The 27369-nt window shown below is 41.5% G+C and overlaps 1 protein-coding gene across 14 annotated transcripts in view; it reads left to right on the top strand.

The window, feature by feature from the left end:
- Window positions 1–27369, top strand: part of myo18ab (myosin XVIIIAb) — a 146936-nt gene that overhangs the window by 64094 nt on the left and 55473 nt on the right. For all 14 annotated transcript variants that reach the window (XM_034206501.1, XM_034206545.1, XM_034206493.1 and 11 more), the window contains 8 exons: window positions 3620–3812; window positions 4417–4503; window positions 7286–7427; window positions 7544–7703; window positions 9098–9284; window positions 11205–11412; window positions 12185–12294; window positions 15875–15940. In XM_034206501.1, the coding sequence (XP_034062392.1) occupies window positions 3620–3812; window positions 4417–4503; window positions 7286–7427; window positions 7544–7703; window positions 9098–9284; window positions 11205–11412; window positions 12185–12294; window positions 15875–15940 (1153 nt within the window). The remainder of the gene's footprint in view (window positions 1–3619; window positions 3813–4416; window positions 4504–7285; window positions 7428–7543; window positions 7704–9097; window positions 9285–11204; window positions 11413–12184; window positions 12295–15874; window positions 15941–27369) is intronic.

Below are 27369 nucleotides of genomic sequence, written 5' to 3'. Positions count from 1 at the left end.
CCTTGAATGCACAGGGGCTGAGGAGACGTCCTCTTCCTCCTGAAATCAATGACCATCGCTCTGGTCTTGGCCACATTCAGAAGCAGATGATTTCCTCCAGTCCACTCTACAAAATCACCCGCCAGCGCTCTGTACTCCTCCTCCCGTCCATCCCTTATACACCCTACTACTGCAGAGTCATCCGAAAACTTCTGCAGGAGGCATTGAGTGGTATTGAACGTCAGAGGTGTATAAGGTGAATAGGAAAGGAGACAGCACAGCACAGTCCCCTGCTGAAACTGCTCTTTTCTCTTTTATATTATTGTTAATAGAGGGGTGCGGGAATGAGTCCTAAAACTGAGAACGAGTTAAAATGAGATAAATGAGAGGTCATTCAGGCCTACAAAGGAAGGACACAGAGATGTCTGGGGTTTACATGGTTTTGGAAATAATTTATTTCCCTTCTTTTCTTCACATTCATCTTCAACCTTAATATTTTCTTTAATGCCCCAGGCCAACTGCCTTCTTTCACGGCATTCTGCTTCATCCTCCCAGTATTATAAACACTCTCTGTGAGTGTCCAGTTTTCTATAAGTCTTTTACTTTAACTTTATTTTTACCCTTCATTCCATCTTCATGTTCTTGTAATTTATTCTTTAGGTTCTTGATTTTTAATTTACTCAAAGAAACTCCCTTTGGAAATCCGAACATTTCCGTCCAGATATTTAATTTAGACAGACTGTTTTCACTATGTTTCGCTCGCATGACATCCACAATCAGACCCTCAGGAGGGTGTACAAGCCCCCTACGCTTTGCTCCCATAACAAAGTCTTTAAGTGTTACCAAAACACCCCGTGTTACCAAAACACTATTTTTCACCCGTCGGTGATGTGATATTTTGTTCCTCAGTACAAATCACACAAAAACTGATCGTAAACCCAGGCTACGATGGATATCCCAAATATCCTACTTTCGAGCAGTCCCTCTCATAAATGTCATGCGTATAATTACGTTTAACTTTAAACAATTTAGATACTGGACATCTCACCGAATATTGAAAGCCTTTTGAGTTCGTTGGATCTCGTGAAGTGAATCGGTTCCACCCCGGCGCTGGTCCTCTCGTCCCGTACGGTTTCTGTCGAGGTAGAGGAGAAACCGAGGATCCTGGAGCGCAACACCAGCGTCCGTAGGTGTCCCCAATCGAACTTGCAGAGATCCTGCCGACAACGCCAATTGTTATGGAAATCTTTGACCCAGTCAATACTGTGGAGAGTACAAGTCAGAGTGATCAAAAATAAATGGTGAAATGGTGGTTATTTATTTGAAGCTTCAAATACAAAAGATACAATACAAAGACACAGGTCTCACAGAGTATAGGATAGTCTGCAGGAGTGTGCGCAGTAGTAATAACATAGCAAGGCTTATATACAGGAAAGGTCGGGAAGCTCAGAAATCTGTCTTCACACGGTCTCATATTGTTATTAGACACCTGTCCTTGAGCTCAGAATAGGGAAGTTCTTGTGAGACTTTGTGTGAAGAAGAGTAGTGTCAACATAGTCTGCCAAATCAGCTCTTTGGCCTTGAAGCTTTTGGGAATAAAACCCCCATTAGAGTATGCAGAGAAAACAGCACATAATAGGAAAATGGCACAGTAGTGTTAGACATGGCCGTATCTACCATTGAGGTCACCGAGGTCCGGACCTCGGTAATATTTTCCGAGCTGTGTATAACAAAACTTGTGAAATAATTAGAGAGAGAGAGAGAAATATGTAATGTGTCTATAACAATAGTCTTGTGATGATGTCATAATAACATACAATTGTATAAAACACAATTTTGCTTACATCTTTGTTCTCTTTTGAGAATCAAACAAAACAGATTTAAAAATAAAGAATGCAAACAAACAAGTGAAATGAACTAAATTGCTGAATTGCTTTTGATTCACTGGCAGGAGCGACAAGTGAAGAGGAGCAAAAAGTGAACAACGAGGGAGAGATTGAACAAAGAGAAAGCGTAGAGGACAGAGAGAGTAATGAACAGGAAGAAGACAGAGAGACTCAAGAAGATGGAAGAGAGGCTGTAGGTTAGCCGCCAGGGCCCTCTGTGAGGGCCTAAGATATTCTACAAAATAATATTTAAAAACATTAAAACAAATTATATATTTTTTAATATATTTTTTTAGTTATATTTTTCATTAGTTTTACCAAAATAACTTGATTTAATTGTATTTAAAATAACATTGCCAAAGAAATAAATCCTTCGAATCTGCCTATTCAGTTTATGTTGGAATGTGAAGAGTTAAATGAAAGAAGCTCGTCTCTGCAAGTTACTGTGAAGAGAGGAGCTGTTGGACGTCCAGGCGGTCCAGCTATGAATTCACAGAGGGCCCCGCTATAGTAACTGAACGAGAGAGTAATGTCAAATGACAGTACAATTGACCAATCATATCTTCCCGCTAAATGGGTGGGTTTTATTATCGAGGACTTTATGACAAGTTCTGCCCGCTGTGAAACGTTTCTTGTTTCCATAGCAACAACAACTTCCTGTCAACAGCGTTAACTCGCCTTCAAAATAAAAGCATGCCAAATTACACTTAAGACATACAACTGCAACAAAAGTAACAAACACAATGCAATATCCTTTTCAATTTCAAAGAACACAAATAGGGTTATTTACAGGTGTTGTTTTGTGTGGTTGTTTTGCGCTTTCATTGATGCGTTTTGCACACCGGGCCGTTGTTTTGATATTCCGCTGAAGTATACTATACGCTGTGACGTAATAACTCGAGGGAAGGGGTGGGGGTCAGAGGGCCTAGGTATAAAAGTCACGGCTCGCCACTGATGTTGACAATGTTTTGTGATCATTTTAGCCTCTTCTGCATGTCCAGATCATTAATAGTAACAATCAACTGATTCTTATTATGTATTACACTTTCAAAATAATTGATGCTGACATTGTCAGCCCACTGACATGGTTTGAAATCGATATATTATCCAATTTGTGACCCCCCATAGGACTTAAAAAGCACCATAACTAGATCATGAAAATCCCAAAAATCTCGGGGGGTATCCCCCAAACTCCCCTAGCATGTTTGGACCTCGGTATTTAGGAAATCCTGGATACGGCCCTGGTGTTAGACAATGCTTTTAGAAGCATTTGGTTTTAGCATATAAGGTAAGATAAAGACATTTCCACTACACTTCTCTTCCAGCTACCCTTGCCTTGTCAATGTTGTTTTTGGTTAAATGCCTAAAATAAGTTTGTCATTAACAGAAGCTTACGAGATTTCCATGTTTTTTTTCCCTCAACATAAAGTATATCAGTAAAACACCCAGCTGGTGTACTGTTTTTGTATCTTAAAAGCAGAAGTTGCCAACATGTGGCTAAATTATTCGGCATCTTTATCTTAGCAGTGGTGATATGAAGGTATGCTGCTGTTATGTATGCATTTCATTAGCTGTTTTATTACAAAATAATCCCATTGCTTTTCCGGGTCTACCAAAAAAACACGTCATCACTGCACCACTCTATAGAATGTGTTTGGATTTTGGACAGACAAAGAGTATTTTTGCAGTACTGTGCAGCGTCCCCGTGTCAAAGCTGCATCACTAAAGCTCCATGATGTCCTTGTGTCCCTCAGGGCTCTGAAGTCCAGTCAGCACTCCCTGTGCTCCCTGCTCATCGTGGACACTCCGGGCTTCCAGAACCCTCGGATCGCTCAGCAGCAGCGCGGCGCCACGTTCGAGGAGCTCTGCCATAACTACACCCAGGAGAGGCTGCAGACCCTGTTCCATGAACGCACCTTTGTCCAGGAGATGGAGAGATACAAGGAGGTGCCGACAGAGCAATCCTGGACAGATCATATCACGATCATACACACATGGAACATTCTTTTTATACCTAAGATTCTCTGCAGTAAATGATTACTTTTAAATGATTTCTTCAACCTCTTTTTATGTACCTCTCATCTGTGGTGGTGTCTACCCCTGCAGATTTATAGTTTTGCTTTTGAAAAGTGTGCATAATCCAAATACAGTTGAGGACAGTGGGAAAGTAAACCTTTACTTTTCCACCTTGAGAATCTCTGGATAATTCAAACTGTTCTCGGACTTGAAAACAATGAAAACTGTTCACATCAAAGTCTTTGAACATTCCTGGACTCCATATACATACATTTTTCGGGGTATAATCTAAAATCTCAGGGACGGTTATCAAAAACGATATGCATGGATAGAAACCACCAGAGCTTACTGAGAAGAGCTCATAAGAAAACAAATCATTCATTGTGCTAAATACAAACATACTCTCACACAACCCAATCTACTGTCTTGTTAAAGCTGATTTCAAATTTAATTTTTGATTTATTGATGATTTCATTTCCTGCTGGTAATCTCCTGTAGGTTACTAACCATCCGCCTTTATCCCTCCTGCATCTAGGAAAACATAGAACTTGCTTTAGATGACATAGAGTCCAGTACCTCACTGTCTGTAGCGGCTATTGACCAAGCCTCCACCCAAGCTCTGGTAAGCACAAGAAACACTCCTCCTGCTGTATCACACCTCTCTTTGCATGTGACCTCACTGTGTTGTGTTCCCACCTGAAACATGGCAGGAGAATGTCCTGGACCCATTTACCTAAACACTCAGGACATTAGAATATAACACGATAGAAACGCAGGCACACTGATGATGTAAGTTAAAGATTGTATTGATGAAGAACGCTTTAAAAGACAGAACACTTGCAAGAAGTCAATCTGAAACATGTTTGAAGGAGGAGAGCATCTTATATCACATATTAAAGAGGCCCTATTATACATTTGAAGGTGTTCCCTTTCCTGTAGTGTGACATGTAGGTTTTAGTGCATGTAAATCTGCAAAGGCTAAAATCCCAAAGTTCCCTCCAGAGGGAGTTTCTCTCTCCTGCCTGAAATGCCTTGATTCGACTACTTTGTTTAGTTCCGTAACATTGTGACATCACTATATAACACTCACACCTCTATTGGCTAGCGCTCCAACACATTGTAATGTACGTGATAGGCTAAGCATTGTGACCATTCACAACAGAGCCTGCCAGCTAACCAATCAGAGCAGACTGGGCTCTGGTTTGAAAAGAGGTGCGGCAGCACAGGCAGTATGAGAAAAATAAAGCGCTTTTTGAACTTTAAAGCATGGAAACATGTCACAGTAGAGACACTACATACAATTATTAACCTGAAATGTGCATAATATGGCCCCATTCATATTACAATGGCATGTTTTTAGGACCATTAAAGTCATTCTTGAGCAGGAAACACTGCTAGCAGAAAGAAAGACAGTCCTGGTTCAAAGGTTTCCCTCTATGAATAAATGATTAAATCAACAGCAGCGCTTACAACTATTGATTATATCATCAGCAAAGATTACTTCTACAAGATCATGTGGTGAGCTCTGTAGAAGTTGGTGTTTTTCCTTTCACATGCCAGGTCTTTACAACTTGCGCAATTGTGTCAAATGAAAACTCCTAACAAAAGACAAAAGCAGACTATTATCATTTATCATTAAAACAATTAGCTTGGTTCTCTGTGATTGTGGCTAACTTGCTAACATTTCCTTTTGGAATACATCAGCAATATTAATTGGAATCAGGTTGGTGGTTTGTTTCCTTCTTGTTGGCCCCCTCTTCAATGGGCGTTGTACTGCAGAGCCCAATCAATTATTATTAGTGGTACAAATGTGTGTGCTGCCAATCCAAAGCATTGATGTGTATTGGCTTGAGCAAGTGGGATACAAACGCGTTTCTAAAAGACTTGGAATAGATTTGCACTGGAGTTGTAAAAGCAAGGTTAAATGTGTCACTGTGTACATACATGTGAAGTGGAAACCTCATGAGACTGAGCGGGGAAAGCTCTGATCATGAAGCGTTTTATTAGCAGCGTCGGCAACAAAGAGATAATAAGCATAGAATTGTAGAGAGACTGGAACTGTTAACACAGTCAGAGCTAACATTCGCATTCACACATAAAGTAGACTAATTTATTTATACCAACCAAACCTCCATTAAAGAAATGCGGTGATCAGGAAACGGATGATTTGGGAAGACACAATGATGTCACACTGTTAGTGGAGGCGAAGAATAGCCTTATCATGGACTTTTGTGTCTACAAGGGTTACCTCACCTCAACAGATTTGTTATTTTGAGCCATAATCAATGTTTTTGCCTAAAACAAACTAAACCCTAATCATAGCGTTGGTTTGAGAGGAAGTGATAATATGAAAATGTGATGGTTCCTTAACTTTAAGTGGTTGTTTCTAGCCTTTTAACTTTTGCGACAAACCTAACCAATCTTTTATCATAGTGGCGGAAGATCAGGAAATCCTATGAATAATCTTTGGGTTTGTACGGAAGTAAGAAACAAGATTTTCCAGTCAAAGGGGTTAGGGTTTTGTAGCCGTGTTGGCGGCTAGCTCTGTGGATGGCCATGTTGGTCGGTCAGTTGGTCGGTCGGTTGGTCGGTCGGTTAGTTGGTTGGTCAGTTGGTCGGTTAGTTGGTCGGTCAGTTGGTCAGTCGGTCGGTAAGTCGGTCAGTCGGTCGGTTAGTTGGTTGGTCAGTTGGTCGGTCGGTCGGTCAGTCAGTCAGTCGGTCGGTCGGACGGTCGGTCGGTCAGTTGGTTGGTCGGTCAGTTGGTCGGTTAATTGGTTGGTCAGTTAGTCCACCGTTGAGATCTGAAATATTTCATCAACCATTGGATGGATAACCATGCCATTCGATACAGATACTGATGGTCCCAAGAAGATAAACCCCAGAGACTTTGAGGATCCCCTGATCTTTCCTAAAGCACAAGCAGTCGGTCAAAGTTTCCTGAAAATGCTCTAATCTAGAATGGCACACATATTAAGATGTATACTAATGTCTTCTCCTCTTACGCCACGTGACTTTGAATCAACTCAAACACTATTAGATGGGTGAATTAAAATGTTCTTCAGACATCGATGTTCCCCTCTGCTGATTGCTTAACTTTTCCTGTAGCGCCTCTATAAGGTCACTATCAGGCCAGAACTTGATTTCTGACCAAATACCTACAACGAGACTATTAGCCTTCCCATCAGCTTCGGCTTTATCTTTGTTCTTGTTTTCAAATAAAGCTCACCTTGGCGTATAGCGTTTTAAAAGGTGTTACAACATTATATAGCACATTGTCTCATGATCCTAAGTGATAAATGAAGTTTTAGATACACATTTGCCATATCTTTAGGATTTTTATAATCCAAGTGAAGTAGGAAGTGCAACAAGTAGGGGACATTTCTGAGTTTCTGTATCCATGACAGGTGCGCACGCTGGCCAGGACAGATGAGGCTCGAGGCCTGCTGTGGCTGATGGAGGAGGAGGCCGTGCAGCCTGGAGGTACAGAGGAAACCATGCTGGAGAGACTCTTCAGCTACTACGGCTCTGCGCAGGGAGAAAACAAGGGTGAGATATCAACCTGTCACTGCCTGTTAAAGCAATCAACAGTAGCTTCCTGTAAACAGCACTGATCATACTCCTGACATCATTGGGATCATGGAAGTATTCCTTTTCTGTTGCAGGAGCCAGTCTTCTGCTGCGAGGAGAGAAGCCCCACCTCTTCCTGTTGGGCCACAGCCACGGGACCGACTGGGTGGAGTACAACGCTCAGGGCTGGCTGAGCCACGCCAAGCACAACCCCGCCGCCCAGAACGCTGCCGCGCTGCTGCAGGACTCCCAGAAGTACGCACACACACACAGATACCACACATAAAGAACGCTTAAATGATAAGCCCCTTATAATGAATCGTCTAATTTTCACAAAACTACAAATACAAAACTAAAATATACTTACACAGACAAAAGCTCAACAATGCCTAGCAACTACCATAACAGCTGACGCCAACCCGCCCAAAAGGAAAACATATATTTACATATAGACACACATATAATCACACAGCTATACAGTATGCACATGAGTAAGCGTCAACACATTCAGAAAGTGATGGGGAAAAAACTGTTTTGATTCTAATTGAATTTCAAGTGAAAACAGATGGTTTGAAGCAATAAATTGCAATGATAAGTTATAGTTAACTTGTTAAGTTGTTCAATAGAAGGGTGCTTCGCCAAATTCCTTTTTTTTATGCTTCAGGCTACACTTTCCTAGAAAACACTGTTATTCTGTAATACCAATACAGCCTGACCAGCTTTGTAAAAATAATCTCTCTCTTTATTTGCAAATAGTTATTTTCTGCTTTTATCATGTTCTTAATGTTATATGAATAACCTTTAATATGTACTTGCAAATAGCAACTTACTCTTATGAAATATAGTCCTCCAGTATACACTATAATTCATCTACACTTTGAGAGCAGCAGGCTTCAGAGTGAGCCAAATGATGCAGGGAGCGTCCCACAGCCTGCAGAATGTGCCACTAAAGCAGTCACAGTACTCCCCTGTGTAATGTAGAGGAGGACAAATATTATGTTAAGACATGTGTCCACATAGTGCCTTTTTCTGAGCAGCAGCGCAGTTTTTTCTTTTGTTTTAAATGGAGAGCACATTTTGCCGCATGCAGCTGCACCCAGTGTCTTTTTCTGAGTGCTCCAATGTATTTGTGGGGTCCCCTCGAGTTGAAAATATAAAAAATGTTCAGTAAAGTACTGGTGACGTCACTGAGAAGCTTGTTTTCGCCCGTGTCTTTTGGATGGAAACTATTATAATAAAAAATGCATTAGTTTGAGCCGATAAGCCTGACGGACACTGGATTGTTACTGCTGATGAGTATAAAAATGGTATCACCGTTTGTGAATCGTCTTCAGCTCTAGGTCTGTCAGACTGAGCAGTGAAGTTAATTCATACAAAAAGTAAGGGCAGGCATATTTTAATTGGTTAAAAAGGTAAAAAAACAAAACAATGTCAAACTAAAATTGAGTGGCCCAAAAAGATAAAGAAAAGACAAGACGCCAATCTAGCCTGTCCCGTAAAAGCATAAATATTTTGTCAAGATATTGTTTTCATAAAAACATATAAAAAACAATGTGAGGAGTCTTTGCCAGTGTCTTTCTGCCCATTTGGACACAGGGCCTTGGTCATTTGCATGCATACGGATGAAACCTATCCTTGTGTCCCCACAGGAAGAACATCAGCGGGCTGTTTATGGGCCGGGCCAGCGGGGCCACGGTGCTGTCCGGCTCCATCGCCGGGCTGGAGGGCAGCTCCCAGCTCGCCCTGCGGCGGGCCACCAGCATGAGGAAGACCTTCACCACGGGGGTGGCGGCTGTCAAGAAGAAGAGCCTGTGTATCCAGGTCAAACTCCAAGTGGTAGGTGGATGAGACGGGGATTAAACACTGAGACTTCCCCCCAGAAAAACGACTGGGCCTACTTTCATGAATGTGGTGCTGTGGAGAACTGCATTTATAACATTTTCCTTAGCTTTAGGTGGGTCTTTCTGTACCTTTAGGGCGGGACAACTTACCTCGTGATCTGTTTATTAGCACATAGAGCTTCTTTGTGACATCAGGTATTTCCCAGCATAGCTCTACTCAAATGAAACCTGATTAAAGGCTAAATCAGCCCTCAGAACAACATTGATTTGCTTCATTTAACAATATACAACTTCTTCTACTTAGATCTTTTATTTTTTAATTCAATATTAATGTATACAGTGAAGGTACAAGGATACAGAGCTAGTTTAAGTGGGAGGACAGAAATCCACTTGTGAGTTTCATATCATTGTATACCTCTAATCGTATGCCAAAATACCTACAATGTTATGATCAATACATTTCAGAACGTATAATATAAGACTATAAAAATAAATGCATGATTTTTATTTTCAAGGTAAGAATTTAACAAAGTCCTGTATGGGGCTTAAATAATACAGTACCAGAAAATGAATAGAAAGATGGAAAAGATGTGATACAAGTACATTTATAGTTCACATTTTCCTGTACTATTATAATATCATCATTTTAAAGCTCAATCAAAAACCATTAAACTCAGCTTTTGTTCTACAAATACATTATAATTAGGGCCGGGACTCGATTAAAAAAATTAATCTAATTAATTAGAGGCTTTGTAATTAATTAATCGAAATTAATCGCATTTTTAATCACATGTAAATATTTGACCTGAGAACAGTGAGAAGCAATTTTTTTCACATGGATTTTAGTATACCATTAGGCGCATTCACACCGCAGTACTTTTCCCACAAAGGTTCATGAGAACTCTTTGAACCTGGGGGTGGATTAGGCAAATGAAGCCGCTGACGTCACTTCTTCTTCTTCTGCTTTGGGTTTACTGGCAGGCCGCAAACCACTTCACGGCGTATACTGCCGCCCAAAGTCCCCGGAGTTGGGGACTGGCTTTAGTAGAAGCTGCTGGGACTCCCAGCAGCTTCTACTGAAGCCTTCCGAGTAAATCGCCAGAACGCCGACACCTCCTCATCTCCACCGCTCCCATGTTTTATTTTGTGTTGCCATAAGTTAGTCTCTCTGCGTTTCTGCGCTGGGCTAATGCTAATGCTAATAATGCTAATGCGAGGATATGGCGACAATGGCGGCTTCACAAAACTTTTTGGGAGTTTTACGGGGCGTGGTTTGCAATCCGCCCAGCCAATCAGACATATAGCTCTCTTCTCACAAGAGAGCCGTACGAAAGTCCCTGCTCTCTAGCAGGGACTTTCGTGGGGTGAACTAATTTTAGTACCGGCTCGTTTTGGTGTGAACACGATAAAAGAGGCTAACGTCCACGCTAGCTTCCACGCTAGCTGCTATATGTTTTGCATTGAGGTGATACTTGAGGCTTGATGTGCTGCGGTGATATGCGAATTTCTTTTTGCATAATTTGCACACAACCGTGCTCTTATCGACGCTTCCATCCGTCCGTTTTTTAAAACAACATTTCCCACTGTTGTTCACTGTGGTTTGTTGTTGTCTGAAGTCATGAACGTTAGTTGGTGCTCCAGTATAATCGGTACGCCTGAAACTCATCCAGTGAGAAACGTTCCGTGGTGCAAAAATAAGTGCGATTAAAATGCGTTAATTTTTTTAACGCGTTAATTTTTGTGTAATTAATTAATCTTAATTAACGCGTTAAAGTCCCGGCCCTAATTATAATACATTTAACTAAAGAGAGTCGATATTGGAATAGTTTTTTTACATAGTTTTTTGTAATCTGTTATTAGATGTGACCTATCACCAAGCAGAGTGTGATGACTGACTCCTCCTCTCTGTTGTCAGGACGCTCTGATCGACATGGTGCGTCGCTCCAGGGTTCACTTCGTCCACTGCCTGCTGCCCAGAGCCGAGGCGGTGGGTGGTGGAGGTGAGCCCCGCGTGACGCACGGAGAGAGCCCTGACTCGGGCCTCATGACTCTGGACGTGGGCCTCCTGAGAGCCCAGCTCCGAGGGTCCAAGCTGCTGGACGCACTGCGCATCTACAGACAAGGTATGGAAGTCAAAATGTGCCATGTCCACTGTATTCTTTTTTGGAAACGCCGCGAAGATCTAATGGATCCATCTTTTTTTATATTAGTTCACATTATCATCTCACGGGGAAAAAGACATAGAGATAGAATAGGAGTAAAACAGACATTTTTATTAATATCAACATAGCAGCATAGTCAGAGTGGCGGCCATTTTCATCCATGTACTGTTGCAATTGCATTAACCCTAACTTCCATATTATTAACCAACTTGCGTCACCTAAACCGATTGTGGTTTTGCAAAAATGACAAAAACAAGCAGTGGAGTAGTACCATTAGGAAGCATAGAGAGTAAATAAAGAAACATTAATAATAAAACAAAAATAATTAATGCTTCATCCAGATTTCTAATAGCCTGGAAAGAAAATAGCTCTTCTCTCCTTCTGAGGTCAATAAATTATGAACTCAACACTTTCTAAATGGGCTTACCCATTGTTGTTGATTCTGACCTGGGGTCGATCTTCCCATTTCATATCTGACTCTTTAAAACTTCTTTATCTGAAATAAAACGTTCTTCCATTCTTACTGCTAGTGCCTGTCTAAGAACTTGAGAAAGCTTACAAACTGTGCCACAAGCGTATTGTTCAGATTTGAGTTTTTGCGCTGTACTTGAAGATAAAGATTACCCTTTGACACGGTGTCGGCTGTCCACTTGCTGCAGGCGCTCTTCTAACCTTGGTGTTTTTGTGCCCCCCCCCCCCCCCCCCCTCTGTCCTACCTCCTCCCTCGCTGCAGGGTACCCGGACCACATGGTGTTCTCTGAGTTCCGCCGGCGCTTTGATGTCCTGGCACCACATCTGACCAAGAAGCACGGCCGCCACTACATCGTCACAGACGAGAAGAGGGTGAGTGTTAAGGGGGGTTAGCCACTGCTGATATGATGAAAACACTTGTGGATGCTGTCGTGGAACTCTCCTAGATATCTCAGGAAAATCTGAGGGATGAACAGAACCCAGGTTATGATCAATGTGACTTCAAAAACAACTAAAATGTTAATGAAATAAGAAAGAAACTTCACATACATGTCTCTTAGTTGTCCTATTAGATCTTTATATACAGCAAAAAAAAATTAAGAGACCACTCAAATGTTGTCTTGAATCTCAATCTCTACATGTATGGCAGCCATTCCATTCCTGTGTCTGTAGAATTCCAACACAGAAATATTATCAGTAGTTTATAGAATAATATATATTTTTTTAATTTTACTCAAACTAATACCTATAAATAGTAAACCCAGAGAAACTGATAATGTTTCGGTTGTCTCTTTTACAGTACATTACATTACATTGCATTTAGCTGACGCTTTTAGTCTAGGCGTGAGATGACGAGAGCCTGGGCTCTTAATTCTTTCCAGAGCTGTATATTGATAAAGTTAAACGTAATGTATATATACAATGTTTTTTCTTGCATACAGTAGAGTACAAAGAGTACAATGTAATAGTGACTATCCCCATTAGTGGAAATGGAAGACGCTGGAACAACTGAAGTAATTGTGGAAAACAACATTAGTAGCTAGCTAGCTAGCTAGCTACTAATGGTAGCTAGCTAGCTAGCTAGCTAACGATGAGCTAGCAATATCTCCCAACATCTCTTAAAGTTGCCATATCATGCCATAAACGCATTAGCATATTGGTAACATGATTACAGAAAACACAAAAACAAGACATGGAGGTATTGTTATTGGCTCTAGTTGTGACACCATTTCCCTGTTGGTTGTTTTTGATACCCTGCTATGTTTAGTATTTTGCTAATCCTTCTTCTGAGAATCGTCAGTTGGTATGAATTTCTAAAAGAATAGCAAGAGTCAACAATGTATTCTTTCACTAATTAGAAAGCAATTTTTCCATTAAAAAAACAATCACATTTCAAGAGCCTCTCCACCATTTTCCCACATAAAGGTCAGCTTATACGTTTATCTCCAATTTATTAGCCTTTAAAACTAATTGTGCTTAGGAGCTTTGTCCTACGATAATTAAACTAACCATGATGGTGTCAGAATTTGAGGAAGGTTTAAAGTCTGTAGATTTAATATTTCTCTCGCTGCCCTCTACACTCTCCTCTCCCGGTGTGAACAGAATCCCTTCATTCCTCCTCTCTCCCCTGTCCTCTTCCTGTTCCAAGAGCGCTCTTGTGTGTAATTAATTATGATTGCATAGGCTGGCAGCATACGGCTACTGTACTGATTAATTACCGGCAGTGGGAAGAGCTCTTTCTTTCCTCCCCATCTCTCCCCTCTCCCTCCCCCATCCCAATCCCTTGTCTTTTTCCACTTTTCTCCCCCTGCCTCATTATCTTTCCATTCCTTTTGTATAGGAGGCAGAACAGTTTAGGAACATCCCTGAGCATATGATTAATGTCTTCTCTACATTCTGTTCAGGCAGTATAAAGCAGCTTTGCACAAAGGCGTGATTAGCCTTTATGAGGGGGAGGTGGGGCCGCTGCAGGAAAAAAACATCTCCCTACATTAAGTCTTTCCGTAGCTCACGTGCACAAATGTCTCCTCCTAAAAGTTAAAGAATCTTTTTTGCGAATTTCAAATCCGATTGTCTTGTTGGGATAAGTGTGGAACACGAAAAGAATGCTGTCAACGGGGAAGATTTAACTGGATTAAATATCAAATCAAGCTCTCCGTCTCTTTACCACACCACAAGACACTGACAGTAAAGTGGCTCACCATATTCCTTGGAGATGAGCTTACAGCGGATAGCCCACTCAGAAATAACTAATGGTACCCGGCGGAGAAGAAAGAAAGCAAGGAAGATGGATGAAAGAAGGCAGTCTGAGACAGAGAAGGCCGTATCATTGGAGGAATAATATGAAGGAATTGGTTTTCAGAGAAAGACAAAGTCACAGAAAGAGAATAACAGTTTGAGCAAACGCTGTATTTCTGTCGGTTCCTGTCAACACGGCGTGTTGTAGCCATGATGTTAGTAGCCAGATGGTACCTGCCAAAACCGTACTGTATATAATATCATCTTGTCATACTATTGTCCCTGTTTCAGTGGAGAGTTTTAGTGGTCTACATGCTGAAGAAGAACTTGTAGAGTTTGGTACAGCACAGCTCCTAATAATGTCAGTCACATGCTGTGTCTCAGTTTGAACACTTCTCTTAGAACACTGCATGTCATACACTTGCTCCAAATGTGAATTTAGACCATGTGTTGTCTGAAATCGCACAAGGCGGCTGCGCCCTCACCAGAAGTGACGACTGCTGCTGCTGTTAGCTAGCCAGTTAGCAAACGTATCATTAGCTGTGGTAAATCGTTACAGAATTACACCCAATTCAATTAAGGGTGGCTTCTTTTTTGGCACCATAATAGAGGATTACCACAATCACATGGTCTTCGAACTTTCATCACGTATCCAACTTGGAGATCATGGCGTGTGAGATGTTTCCATAGTTCCAACAAGCCCCCAGGAAGTGTGCTGGCCGTTGAAGCAAATGTTCGTAGAGACCAAATGGTAGTTCTACAACTTCCTTGTCCATCTTTGACTTCGTTGGGCCCAAAAATAAAAAAATTCCATTTGGAAACGGAGATCTGTTAATCAGCAAAAACTCAGGTTGGCATGCTACCACTGTATATGGTCTTAACAGTGCCCCCACCTCCAACGCTGTATCCAGTTCTCTTTGTACATCCAAGAGTTCCACCATAGATTTTTGACAGTAATGGGAACACCGTCCTGGTACTCAGTGCCATTTGCCATACTTCTCATTGGGACGCACTCAAAACAACAAATGTATCACAAGAACACAATTTGAGACACATCAATATAGTCAATCCAAGTTTGGATTTGGGAGTGAGATGTTTAAAAAAACAAAACAAAGAGGAATGGTTTATAAATACAGAATTATATCTGTACCTTGGGTCAAAAATGTTGAATCACTTCACTATGATGTAACTTGACCCTATGTATGCTAAAAGTCAACACTTTTTTAAACTCCACTTCCCAATGTCATAATTCAGACTTTCTGGTTAATAATTTAGGTTAAGTTCCCTTCTTATTGATGTTTCTGACCTTTCTTTAACGCTAGCATCAGGACAACACTTTCACTTAACAATTACATTTATCGGATAAACAAATATTAGGTTTCTTTAGACTCTAGATCCTTAACTCCAGCATCAGCTGAACAACAACCCACCCTGTGTGCAGTTTGTCTTCTAAAGGTTGAATTGACTCGACGGATGAAACCTGACATAAAGGGACCTGAGAAACTCCTCTGTCTGACTTGTTTTCCCCCTGGAGGTAGATCGGGGGGAGCAGTGTGTGTTTGTGTTAGCTGGTGTTATCGGGGGAGTGATGTTTGTTACAATAACACCATGCTAGCACGCTTTGTGCCACCAGCTCATGCCATGGCTCCGAGGTAGAGCCTGGAACAAAGCTGCTTTTTTTGTGTCTCTGACTGTTTGTTCTGCTGGTTTACAGGCGGTGGAGGAGCTGCTGGAGTCCTTGGACCTGGAGAAGAGCAGCCACCACATGGGGCTGAGCCGGGTGAGTGCAGTCACATCACACACACCTTTCATTAGACATAAGAGGACCAAACACTCCTTAACCCTCCTGTTATCCTCAGATTTACTTTACACCCTTTATCCTCTGTGGTCAATTTGACCCCAGTAGTTTAAAACTCAAGACAATGATCATATTCCACATTTTAACCAAAATGTATGTCTCTGGTGCTTCAGGTATCTTAGTTGACTACCTAAATAACCATTTAAATAAAACATTACCCCAACCTTCCCCCCTACAGACCCCTTTATGTATCCAGAATTCCTATTATGTGACTATCGAAAAATATATAAATCACCATAAAATCTCACTGACTGAAATAAAATGTTAAAGTAAGATCTTTCTGATGTTGTTAAAGGACCAATAACTAAAGCAGAGGGTAGTTTTTATTTTTTATAATGACACATTTGAATGTAAAGGCCCCTACACACCAGAGGTGGGAGTAAGTCCTGCATGTGCAGGTCATGAGCAAGTCTCAAGTCTTGACCTACAAGTATCAAGCGAGTCCCAAGTCACTGTGGTGAGAGTCAAGCAAGTCAAGTCATTGCTCAGGTCAAGCAAGTCAAGTCATACAAAATTCTGATGAATAAGCCCAGTTTCCACATTTCCGCATCAGTTAAAAGACAGTGGTTATTAAAATGGATTCAACCCACACTATGATCTTCATTACATACACAGTTAATCATTTGAAATCTAATTTAGACCGATGACAATCATATTAGATTAATATTAACCCTAGAACTGCAGACAATATAGCTAGGACTCAAAAAGTCTGTTCAAAAAGGGAGAATTCCAGGTAAGAAAATCATATATGGCATTTTCCATTACACATATTTAATTGAAATGTCTGTTAACACTAGAACCGCCAACAGCGTCAGCACCTACATAGATATCATTTTCACATCATTTGATTTGTTCCTCTTCATAATTTCCTTATAAACTAAGTGGATTTAAAACTCACTTAATTGGGTTAATTTAGAAATTGCTTCAGTTTATCATCATAACAGATCAAAAAGTTCAGATTCATTTTTACAATAAATCAAGAAATTATGCACTTCTACAAACAACATAATTAAAACATTTAAACAAACTACTAAAAGTAGATGAACTACATTATTCAACCTATTACAGTAACTTCTGATAATAACACAGGGGAAATAAACGAGGCATCTCTTTCCCTCTCTCTCCTGACAGCCCGTCAGTATCAGGGTTAGTCTAAATGAATCCCTTGACGGTTCTAGTGTTCATTTACCGTTGTGTCTTCTCTTTGCAATGCTTAATCGATTTGAAACCAAGTCTAACGTAGCTTAAACTTAACGTTAGCTTTCTAGCTAACACAACACATGCACGCACCTTTCTCTGTGGGGTATTTTGTAGTGACGAATGAAGTTGGATGTTGTGGTGGTCTTGTCACTGATCTTTATGCTGCAGACCCTGCATACCGCTGTTCTCTTCTTATTACCGTCATCGAAAAAATAATCCTTGAATCCAAACTTGACTATTTGTGGAGTAACGCTCGCCGCTGCCATGTGAACTGACGCTCCTGCCTTCTAGTGGGTTGCCAGGTTTGCGCGCATGGCGCTATAATTACCCAATCACGTTTTTCGAAAAAACTAAACATAATATCTCACTACAAAAACAAACGCAAATATTTAATTTTAAACAGTCAAGTCCTTTCAATTCATCTGTCTCAAGCTCAAGTCAAGTCTCAAGTCATGAATACCAAGTCAAAGTCAAGTCAAGTCTTTTATCAATGTTAGTCAAGCAAGTCTCAAGTCAAAAAATATGTGACTCGAGTCAAGTCATGTGACTCGAGTCCTCACCTCTGCTACACACCAACCTGACACCAAAGAACACGTCCAAACGGACCCGACTGTTGTGTCGCCTCACGTCTCCTGCGTCTTGGCCAACAGTCACACTCTGGAACACACCGCAAAGACTTCAGCCGATGGCCAAGTAGCACGCACGCACTGCGCATGCGTGAGTGGCAATAACTCTCCTTACCAGCATATTCGTCATTCAAAAGAGGCAACAACCGGAAGACAGACTGCGTGATAACCGAGAGAAGAAGAACAGACTGCGTGATATAAACAAACAACAAATAGCGTGTCCGTTCCATTTTCACTCTACAGCGAGAAGCTCACGGGGCTTTCCCGAACCTGTGTCGAGAGCTGGAGTTAAATGAAATCTCAGATTTGCCTTCTTAATCATTTGTTTGGGTCCCTCACTTCCGTTTCGCTTCTCATGCACTGATTCGCTAGCTGAACAGCCAATCAGAGTGATTTCTTTAGCCGACAACCTTTTACCGACAGCCTACCGATTCAACATGTTGAATCAGCGGCAGAAGGTGTCGGCACCGCCGAAAAGACACGACGGGGCGGGACACACCAATCTGAGTAGGGCGACAGGACGCTCATCGACGGCCAGACATCTATCGACGGCCGAAATCGGCTTGGTGTGTCCGGACCTTAATAGTCACCTCAATATCATCATACACAATCAACACAAATATGTGTAAAATATTGACATTTTTATATGTTTTATACTACTAAAATAGCCTGGGTCAAATTGACCCCAAGGAACACCGATGCGTACAAAGTGCGTACAGGACATTTAAAAAAGATCTTCATGTTCATTTTATGTTTACCCATTAGTCCTCACTAAATTAGGAAAAGTCATGAAATACTAAGCAAAGAAAATAATGTGAACCATTTTTTTAGATACGCTAAACATTGAATGGGGATAACAGGAGGATTAACCTTGTTTACTGCAGAGAGAGTCCTTTATTTGAATCACAAAAAGTCCTTGTTACAATAAGTCTACACTAATAATGAATGGCCCATCAATGGTACTTTCTCATTCTGCGTTAAGATAGTGTCAGTGAATGTCGACACTTACTGAACAGATGTTTTATTTCAGAGAAAGAAATTGACAAAGCAGAATCAGAAACTATTATATATCCAGGGGAAGTTGGGTTTCATGAAGGTTGCTCCAATTCGGAGATCAAAGGTTTCCATGGTGATGTGCAGTAATCAGTGAGAGGGGAGCCTTTCCATTGTTCTGAATGAGAGATAAACCTCTTACATGTGAACGTTTTGTTGAAGAACCGTAACAGATATCGGTGAAATTTCAACGCGTGAAGCATCTCAAGGACCCTGAGCGTCTGAAATGTGCTTTTTGTGTACTTTCGGGTCAATAATGTGGCCTTTTTGGCAGATTTTTTGAAGTTTTTGTCACTTCATGCCCTCGAGGCATTTTGTTTAATATTTTTGCTTAATTGTTTGAATTTTTCAAGCTAAGAGATGTTTTCCTAAGTTTTTCATGAACAATTATGTATCAGGAGTGTAGGGTTTGGGAATTATGGCAGGTTTAAAAAAAATATATGAAGGCGAATTTCAAGCTGTCCCCCACTTTAGCCTTAACGAGCTGCGCAATACACACTAATGTTAAAATCTGAAGAAGGCCTCTTTACCAAGGTCTGAACAATGTTTAATATCTCTAAAAGTGTGCATCTGATTTAAAAGCTGTGTAAGACGAATAATGTCAGAAAGATGTGTAACATTTTAAAGTTGGAATGAGGTTTCTGAGTGAAAGTATGAAGGAACAGTTAGCAGTTGAAGTCGCATGAAGATGTTTCGAGTCTGAAGAGTTTCTCCATTGACTTCCATGTTAAGAATTTGATGAATTATGGGATATATCTCGGGAAATATGAAAGTTAGGAATGAGAAAAGTAATAGCAATCGATTCCCGATCGAGCTGAACGTTTTGATGTTTGAACGGAGTTTCTGCGATGTGGAATGTGGGAGCAGAAGAGGGACAACAAAACCTGGCTGAATAATAATAATAATAAAGAATTTGTGCTATCACCAGGACTGTGTGATATCTCCTAATACTAGGATTGGTTAAATGCAGGGACTAAATTACATTGTGTACATGTACATGAGCCGGTACTTTAAACAGGGTTTGATTTGAATTCTCCATTTCATAAAACACTCCACACGTCAGCTTAAATCAGGCAAATGTGTGTCATTTCCTGACCACGTGTCTTTGTCTTGCCATCAAGAACTGTGGTCCCAACGTCTTTTCACACAGTGACACTCTCAATTAAAAACACACTGAAAACGTGTTCTCTATTCTACTCGCCTACCTTTGTAGCTGGCGATGGAGGAGTCGTGTTCTCCTTCAGTAGTCCTACTAGTCCTGTTGTTCTTAATCTTTTAGGAGCTGACCGCTGCCCCTCTGTGTCTGTGACCCTTTGCCAAGCAGCATTCACACACTGCCAGACTCGGAAGATAATAAAAACAGCTAATCACAAGGAAAAAGAATGCCTGATGGTTTTGTTAATTAGATCTGTGAATGTCTGCTGAATAAAGAACAGTGAGCTGTCAATTAGAGAAGTGCCTTGGCAGATATTGCTCCGACCTTAACCTTGCCTCGGTGCGTGTCTTCCTTTACTCAGCCCGCTTCTTTTCCCAAGCCTAGGAAACGTTTCAAATCACAACTCTTTTTGCTCTGAGGTGTTTGTATTACTAATATTACTTATGCATATATTATTTTTACTGGCGCATGACACACACAGGTCCAACAAACCCACATGGAAGGCATAGTGCCACCAACCCACACACTGGGCCACTCACTCTGTCTAATGATACTGTGTAACACATGCAGTGTGGGAATCATTTAGAATAATGAATAAATGAGCTTCATCAAAGTGGAGGATAGCATATGATTAATTCTCAAGCGACACATTACTCAGTCATCTTTTCATAAAGCTATTTTACCATAATGCGTAGCTACCTGCCAAGTGGAAACTGCAAATACTAATTAAAATGTTTTTAAATGTCCCCTATCTGAATATGATTTAATTACAATGTAGGTATATTTCTTGATGGTAGTGAAAATACTAATCACATCATTATGTTTTGTTAAATTCTTTTTTTTTAGCTGACATTTTATCCAAAGCAACTTAATATGTGCAATACACTATAAAGATAGATACTCAAAAAGCAATAATTCTGCAAGTACATTAGATTTCAATAAACCAAACCATTGTACTGTAAGTGCAGATTTGTTTTTAATTGGCCAATGTGCAGTTGCAGATGTGTAGACTTTTTGCTGTCCTGATACCAACATGGAGCTCTTTCCACCATTTTGGAGCAAGGATGCGTCTATCGTTTTTCCAACCTAGTTTAGATTAAACCACGCCCACTTCTGCATTGACTTAGCCCCGTCCGCCTTCATCATGGAGGTGTAAAGACAACATTGCCATCCCCATCTAGACAACGTTTATGTAATACCACTTCTACTCTTCTACTTCTAAAAACATATGATATGTGCTGCTAACTGTGATCAATTAAATGTTGATCAGACCACACAAATTAGCTGGCTTAGTTTAGAGATAACTTCACTGGGGGGTGACTGACTGACTGCCGCTCCTACATTAGCAGCTGTAGCAACTCCCATTGAAGTCTGTGCAATTGCAAGAGATGCTGAAAAACATTACAGCATTCTATTTCATATAACCTGAAGGTGATGGAAAGTAACAAAATACATACACTCAAATACCGTAATTGTGTACAAATCAAGACAAACCAAAACAACTAGCTAAAAGGCTACAGATTGTTTGCTAGTTTATTCTTCTTTAATCCTTAATATCTTAATGTATGACAAATTAACATTGACTCAGCTATGCATATCTGTGATCTGCTTTCATATTTTAAAATCTCTATTTCCATCGATCGTCTACTTTATAAAGCAACTGTCGCTGTCAAATTCATATACGCGGAATGAAAAGCGCCAAGGGGGATGCTTAATGGATGCAACAATGCTTTCTTCATGTGGAAGTGGGCGTTTTCAAATCTAAACCAGGTTTGTAAAACAATAGCCATGATAGCAAAACAGTATACAGGTGTTTTTGTTAGGAGGCGTCTGGGTCTCAATCCCACATCAGAATTAAGGTTATTTGAAACCAGTTGTACGGATGGAAAGAATAACAAACAGCATTATATGCCTTCGCTGTAGGAATGATCATCATCTGAAGTAAAAGTGTCCCCGGTGACACATGCAGTGGCCTGTGCAGGTGGCTGACAGACGATCCACCTCTGCCAACCCCCCCCCCCCCCCCCCCCCCCCCCCCCCCCCCCCCTCCCTTTCTGCTTCCCTGCCAACTAGTGTATGGCTCTCTGCCTGATATCATTAAAACATCCCCACACTGACAAATAGGTCTACTGGGAGCACGGCACTTCATGTTACCCAGATGTGTCATTTCCTCCCAGGCTATTTGACATCATCTGCCCACTCAGTCACTTGTTCCTCACCAACCATAAAGCCTCCCCTACGTCTGGGGATGATTGTACCTTTTTTAAAGATAGTAATGCCTGTATGATAGTTTCAATACTGGCAATTCCTCTTCGGATACCTTACTTTAGAAAAGTTTCTGCAAAATAAAAAAACGAATTCACGTATAATCCAATGTCCTAATTTTCAATAGAGTGGTGAAGGAATGAGTCTTAATCCTGGAAATGAGTTAGCATTTAAAGAGCCTGTGACACGAGTTTCCCCCATCATCCAAACCCATCAATTTGAGTAAATATTGTCCCCTTGAAAACCGTTACTGAACTGATTTTGGATATTTGTACTTTGATAACCATTAATCTGCCCTTCAATGTTGACCATTTCCTGGATCTGCTCGGGGATTCTTCAAGTCCCGCCAAATTATGTGTGACGTCATTGCGGGCACAGCGCTCCAGCTGCACCATTCAGGATCCCAGCATCTGCATGTAAACGCACGATGGCGCACACAGTAGCAAGCTCAGACAGCTCAGACAGTTTCATTTTGAACGTGTCTGAGAGCTCATATGAGGCTGAAGGATCGGTTTATGTTGTATCTGTTAGAAGTTTAGGAATTAGGTGCGTCAATATGGGCGATCATACGGTCATGTAGCCAGTGGTGGACTGGGACTAAAAATCATCCCGGGACTCTCGACCGGCCCACTTCGGTACCGCTAGTAAATTGTCAACGGGGGATGTCAGGGGCGGCGGGTGCTGTAGGCTAGGGAAGGCTAAGCAGTCCCAAATATTTGTGTCACTGCATCCTGGTAAAATACAAATATAATGCAATGTCTGTGTCTTTGACATTAGCGCTGCTAGCCACCTGTGCCCTGTACTACGAAGCCAGTTCAACAGACCCTGGATATGTTTGAGTAACAAACAAACTAACAACAACAAACTAACAAACGAGATCTCGCTAAGCGGTCCTACGGCTGGTTATCAACTCGGTAAATCAAGCTAGGGTTTCTCTCACCAGCTGAGAGCGCGTTCACGGGGGCGGGGTTAGCTACATTTGACCAATCACAAACAGGGACAAGTGTACTGACAGCGCAGCGTCATACTTCATTAATGAAAAGTAAACTAATATTAGACAAATATGAGCTTTAAAACATCCATGACTTAAACATATAATCCAGGATACAAGCCACAGAGTTGTTGCAAGGAGAATACAGAACAACTGGTTAAAAGATAACTAGGCCTACCGAGTGTTTGAAAGCGTATAGTTTTATGATATCACTGCCCCGTCTAAGACACGAGTGGATCTGACTTCAATTACATTTGACTCGAGTGTTTCGTCAACATAATGTGTTGCTTAAAATAATACTACTGCATACAGTATGTGACACTGAGTGTTGCACGGCCAGATACGGCTGGAGAAGCTGACTCAGATAAGGAAATATATGATATATTATATGATCGATGATCTGATTGATGATGTAATATGAATGATAAGTGCGACACGTCGGCGTCTTCTCTGCATACGGCAGTTTAAACTGTATTTCCTTTATCCTGTAATATGACTTGAGAGATTTAAACTCCGCACACTGCGTTGATCTCTTTTCTATAGACGCCGGAGGCGGGCAGCGTCAGGTAAAAAAAGTTATTTAGCCTTCCCAAACCTGAGCCTCACGCGCCGCCTATGGGGGATGTGCTAGTGATTTATCCGACCGGCCCACTTCGGTACCGGCCCATCGGGATTCGTCCCGATGGCCAGTCCGCCACTGCACCCAGCCCACGTAAACTGTCAACGGGGGGAGCCTCGCTGCGGGGGAAACGGTGGACCTAGTGTCCCGATCGGAGTGGGAATAATAATAATAATAATCCGTGCATTTTATCCATTAATTTCCCCAACATTGTGGTGAAAAAAACACACGTTTAATCCATGTTGGTGTACTACAACTACAAAAAGCATCGGTTTGTTTTCTCATCAGGAAATGCAGACCGGCTCAAACAAACGATTTTTAATCATCATCCTCACGATCATTTAATATGTTCGCCGAATTGACACGAAAGCACTAATACATGTAGTTTCATCCACTTGAGTTTACAACTACAAAAATAATCGATTTGTTTTTATATCACATCCGACGGGAGGAAATTCAGTAGCTCTCACTACCGATTTTTAATCCTAATTTAATCATCATCTTCACCACGATCATTTATGTTTATGTTCGCCAAATTGACATGAAAGCACTGACAAATATGAATATACTGTAGTCAACTTCATTAAAACGTTATTAACGTGCCTAAACTCAGTAATTCACCATTTCTATGCATGACAACACACTTTGTCCGTGTTTGGCTCTCTCGCCGCACAGTGAAGCGTTCCCGCATTGACGTCACTTCCGGCTTCTCCCAAAACTTTAAAATGAGTCGAAGGAATTTCCCGCGATGTTCGAAATTATTGATATTTATCGGAACGGTATCGCACCTTCTTTTTTAAACTGACGGTTCGAGATTACTAGTAGCCCAATATTTCATTGCACAACAGTTGTTGGGATGCTGTCACAGGCTCTTTAAGTACTTATGGGTTCCCTCGTCTCGAAGTCAATGTCTTTTTGTATGTGTTTACTGTAGCTTCCAGAAATAAAGACTGTGGTTAATGCAACCTACAACATATTTTACGCTTTGTTCCATGACAAAGTATGTCAGTAAACATCCCACCTGTGAATGTCTGAAGCTTTAAAGGTCCCATGTCATGGCCATTTCCACTGATCATAATTCCATTGTTGTGGTCTACTAGAATTTATATTGTGCAATTTTCCAAACTCACATTGGTTTCTCAAACAGCATCTCTGTAAACTACGTGTATTCACTGAATTTCACTCTCTGCCTTTAACGGCTCGTTGTAGCTCCAATAGCTCCAGCCCCCACCCTCCCTGTGAGCACAGTGTGCTCTGATTGGACGGGACGCTGTGAATCGCGCTGAGCTCCGTGGAGGTGTGGTTTCCTTGTTTAGCGATACACAGCCAAACTCATCCTGAGCACACACAAAGTCACAGCCGAAGTAAAAACAATAAGTGTGGCTTGATATTGAGTAAGAAAAAGGTTGATAAACGCTGTGAGAATGGGTCTGCAGAGAGAATGGGTCTGCAGTGAGAATTTCGCCACGATCCCAACTGTCTGTTATCAGTCTGCAGCCAGGGAGGATAAATCAGCAGAGCTGCCTGCACTGAGTGTGTGTGTGTGAGGAAGTCCGTGGATTGATCAATCTGGACCAATCAGCGGGGTCTTAACGTAACGGCTCCACAGATTGGTCCATTTGGTTCCGGGTAACGCATGACCGTATCGCGTCATAGCTCTGGGCGTGGCTACTGGCCATTCCTACGTCACAATACCCAGGAAGTATTCAATGGACAATGAGGTATCTTCAACGAGGCGTTTTGGGGAGGTATTTTCTGTGTTAGAGTTTTACTCGCTACAGGGTGTACTTTGAGGGTTTTGACTCTGCAGACCGTTTACATGCATAAAAACCTTCATAACACACAAGGGGACGGGTAATAACCGGAAAAGCATGACATGGGACCTTTAAGTGTCTTAAAAATAGCAGTTGCTACGAGTGACTAAATCAGACTACTAAACGTCATCATGTCAAACATAGCTGTCTTTAGCTTACCAGTTAGGTTTTGAAGCAGCGTTTCCACCAGGGGGGCGTCTTGCCGTCATTTGACGCCTTTATTCAGCTCAGGACGCCCTGAACGCGAGACGAGGGCGTCCAAAAATATTAATAATTCGAGAGAAGATCGAGGGTTTTTATCGCTTGAAATGACGAAAGGGAAAAAGTACACGGACATCTCTGTTGGAGGGGCAAAGGAGTCTGGTGGGATTGTTTTCTGAGTCGTTTCCCCGACATCGAAGGTGCCTGCTACAGGACAACACGGAACGTGCGCGATTTGGACGCGATGAGCGGTGGGGTTTTAGTGGAGCACGCGCGTGAGCTGCGAGCGCCGGAGCCTCGCAGCGGCGAAACTGAGGCTCCGTGGTAAACTGTGGTAACATGATGAGCCGAAAGAGCCGGCGCTTTAAGAGAGCCGAGCCAAATGATCCGGCTCACTAACGTAAAAAGACAGTATCTATAAGGGACGGCTCAAGTCAAAATTCATCCCCCCAGCTCTCGGGATGGACGCCCTCTCAGCCCTGGTCTGGCGGAAACACTGTTTTGAAGTCATGTGACCTTACTATGGGTGGTTTATGTTTAACTGCATTTCAACATCAATTGTTCAAAATCCAATGGAAAAAAATCCATATTTTTTTATCAAGATAGCCCTTGCAATGCTAACTTCCTGGTTGGCCCAAAAATATATCATCACTGCACCACTCTATTGTCTCAATTCAATAAGCTGCACAAAGATACAAATAAACTTAAATAAAAACATCTTAACTGTCCTAAATGTTCATGCCATGCTTGTCGGCTGGGTAAATATGTGTTGCAGAGTACAAAATGGTTCCATAGCGTAGACAACCAAGGTCTGCATGACATTCAAACAAAGATTATTTTACTCCAAGCTATACTTCTCCTTTCCTCTGCCAATCTTGGAAATTACAGACAGCGTTAAGAAGAGTCACATCCTCTGAAGGACAAAGCGTCACTCAAACTCTAATGAATCTACTTCCACAAAGAGCTGCCAGCTAATTCAGGGCCAAGCAATGTCTGTCCCCAGACACAAATGATCCAGAAGGAGTTAGAGGCATTATGATGTAGGCTTTTATAGCCCACCGTGACTCCTTACAGTCTAAAATGAAATTGTGCACTCATTGGCATTCAGGAAATGGCACCACTGCTGTCCAGATCATCAGCAAAGGAGATGAAAGACACAGGGATGTTTCTGGACTAGAGCATTGTCATCAGGGTAGAGAAAGCACAGAGAAAGTTACTCGGGACAGGGACAGGGACCCTAACAAATATCCCAAGCACAGAGTAACTGAGCAATATTCTAAAACACGTAGCAAATGTGCATATCTGCTTTTTCAAAACGCGTATTAGCTTATTTAGCATGATCGACCTTTTACCAGCATGAACAGGCCTAATGTTGGATTCACAAGAAATACACACAGGAAATACACACCAATTATCCCTTGCCCCT

Source organism: Gymnodraco acuticeps, unplaced genomic scaffold (genome assembly GCF_902827175.1).
Source record: "Gymnodraco acuticeps unplaced genomic scaffold, fGymAcu1.1, whole genome shotgun sequence".
In the NCBI taxonomy this organism is placed as follows: domain Eukaryota; kingdom Metazoa; phylum Chordata; class Actinopteri; order Perciformes; family Bathydraconidae; genus Gymnodraco; species Gymnodraco acuticeps.
Note: the sequence above shows the minus strand (reverse complement) of the source record. Positions and strands in the feature narration are given on the sequence as shown.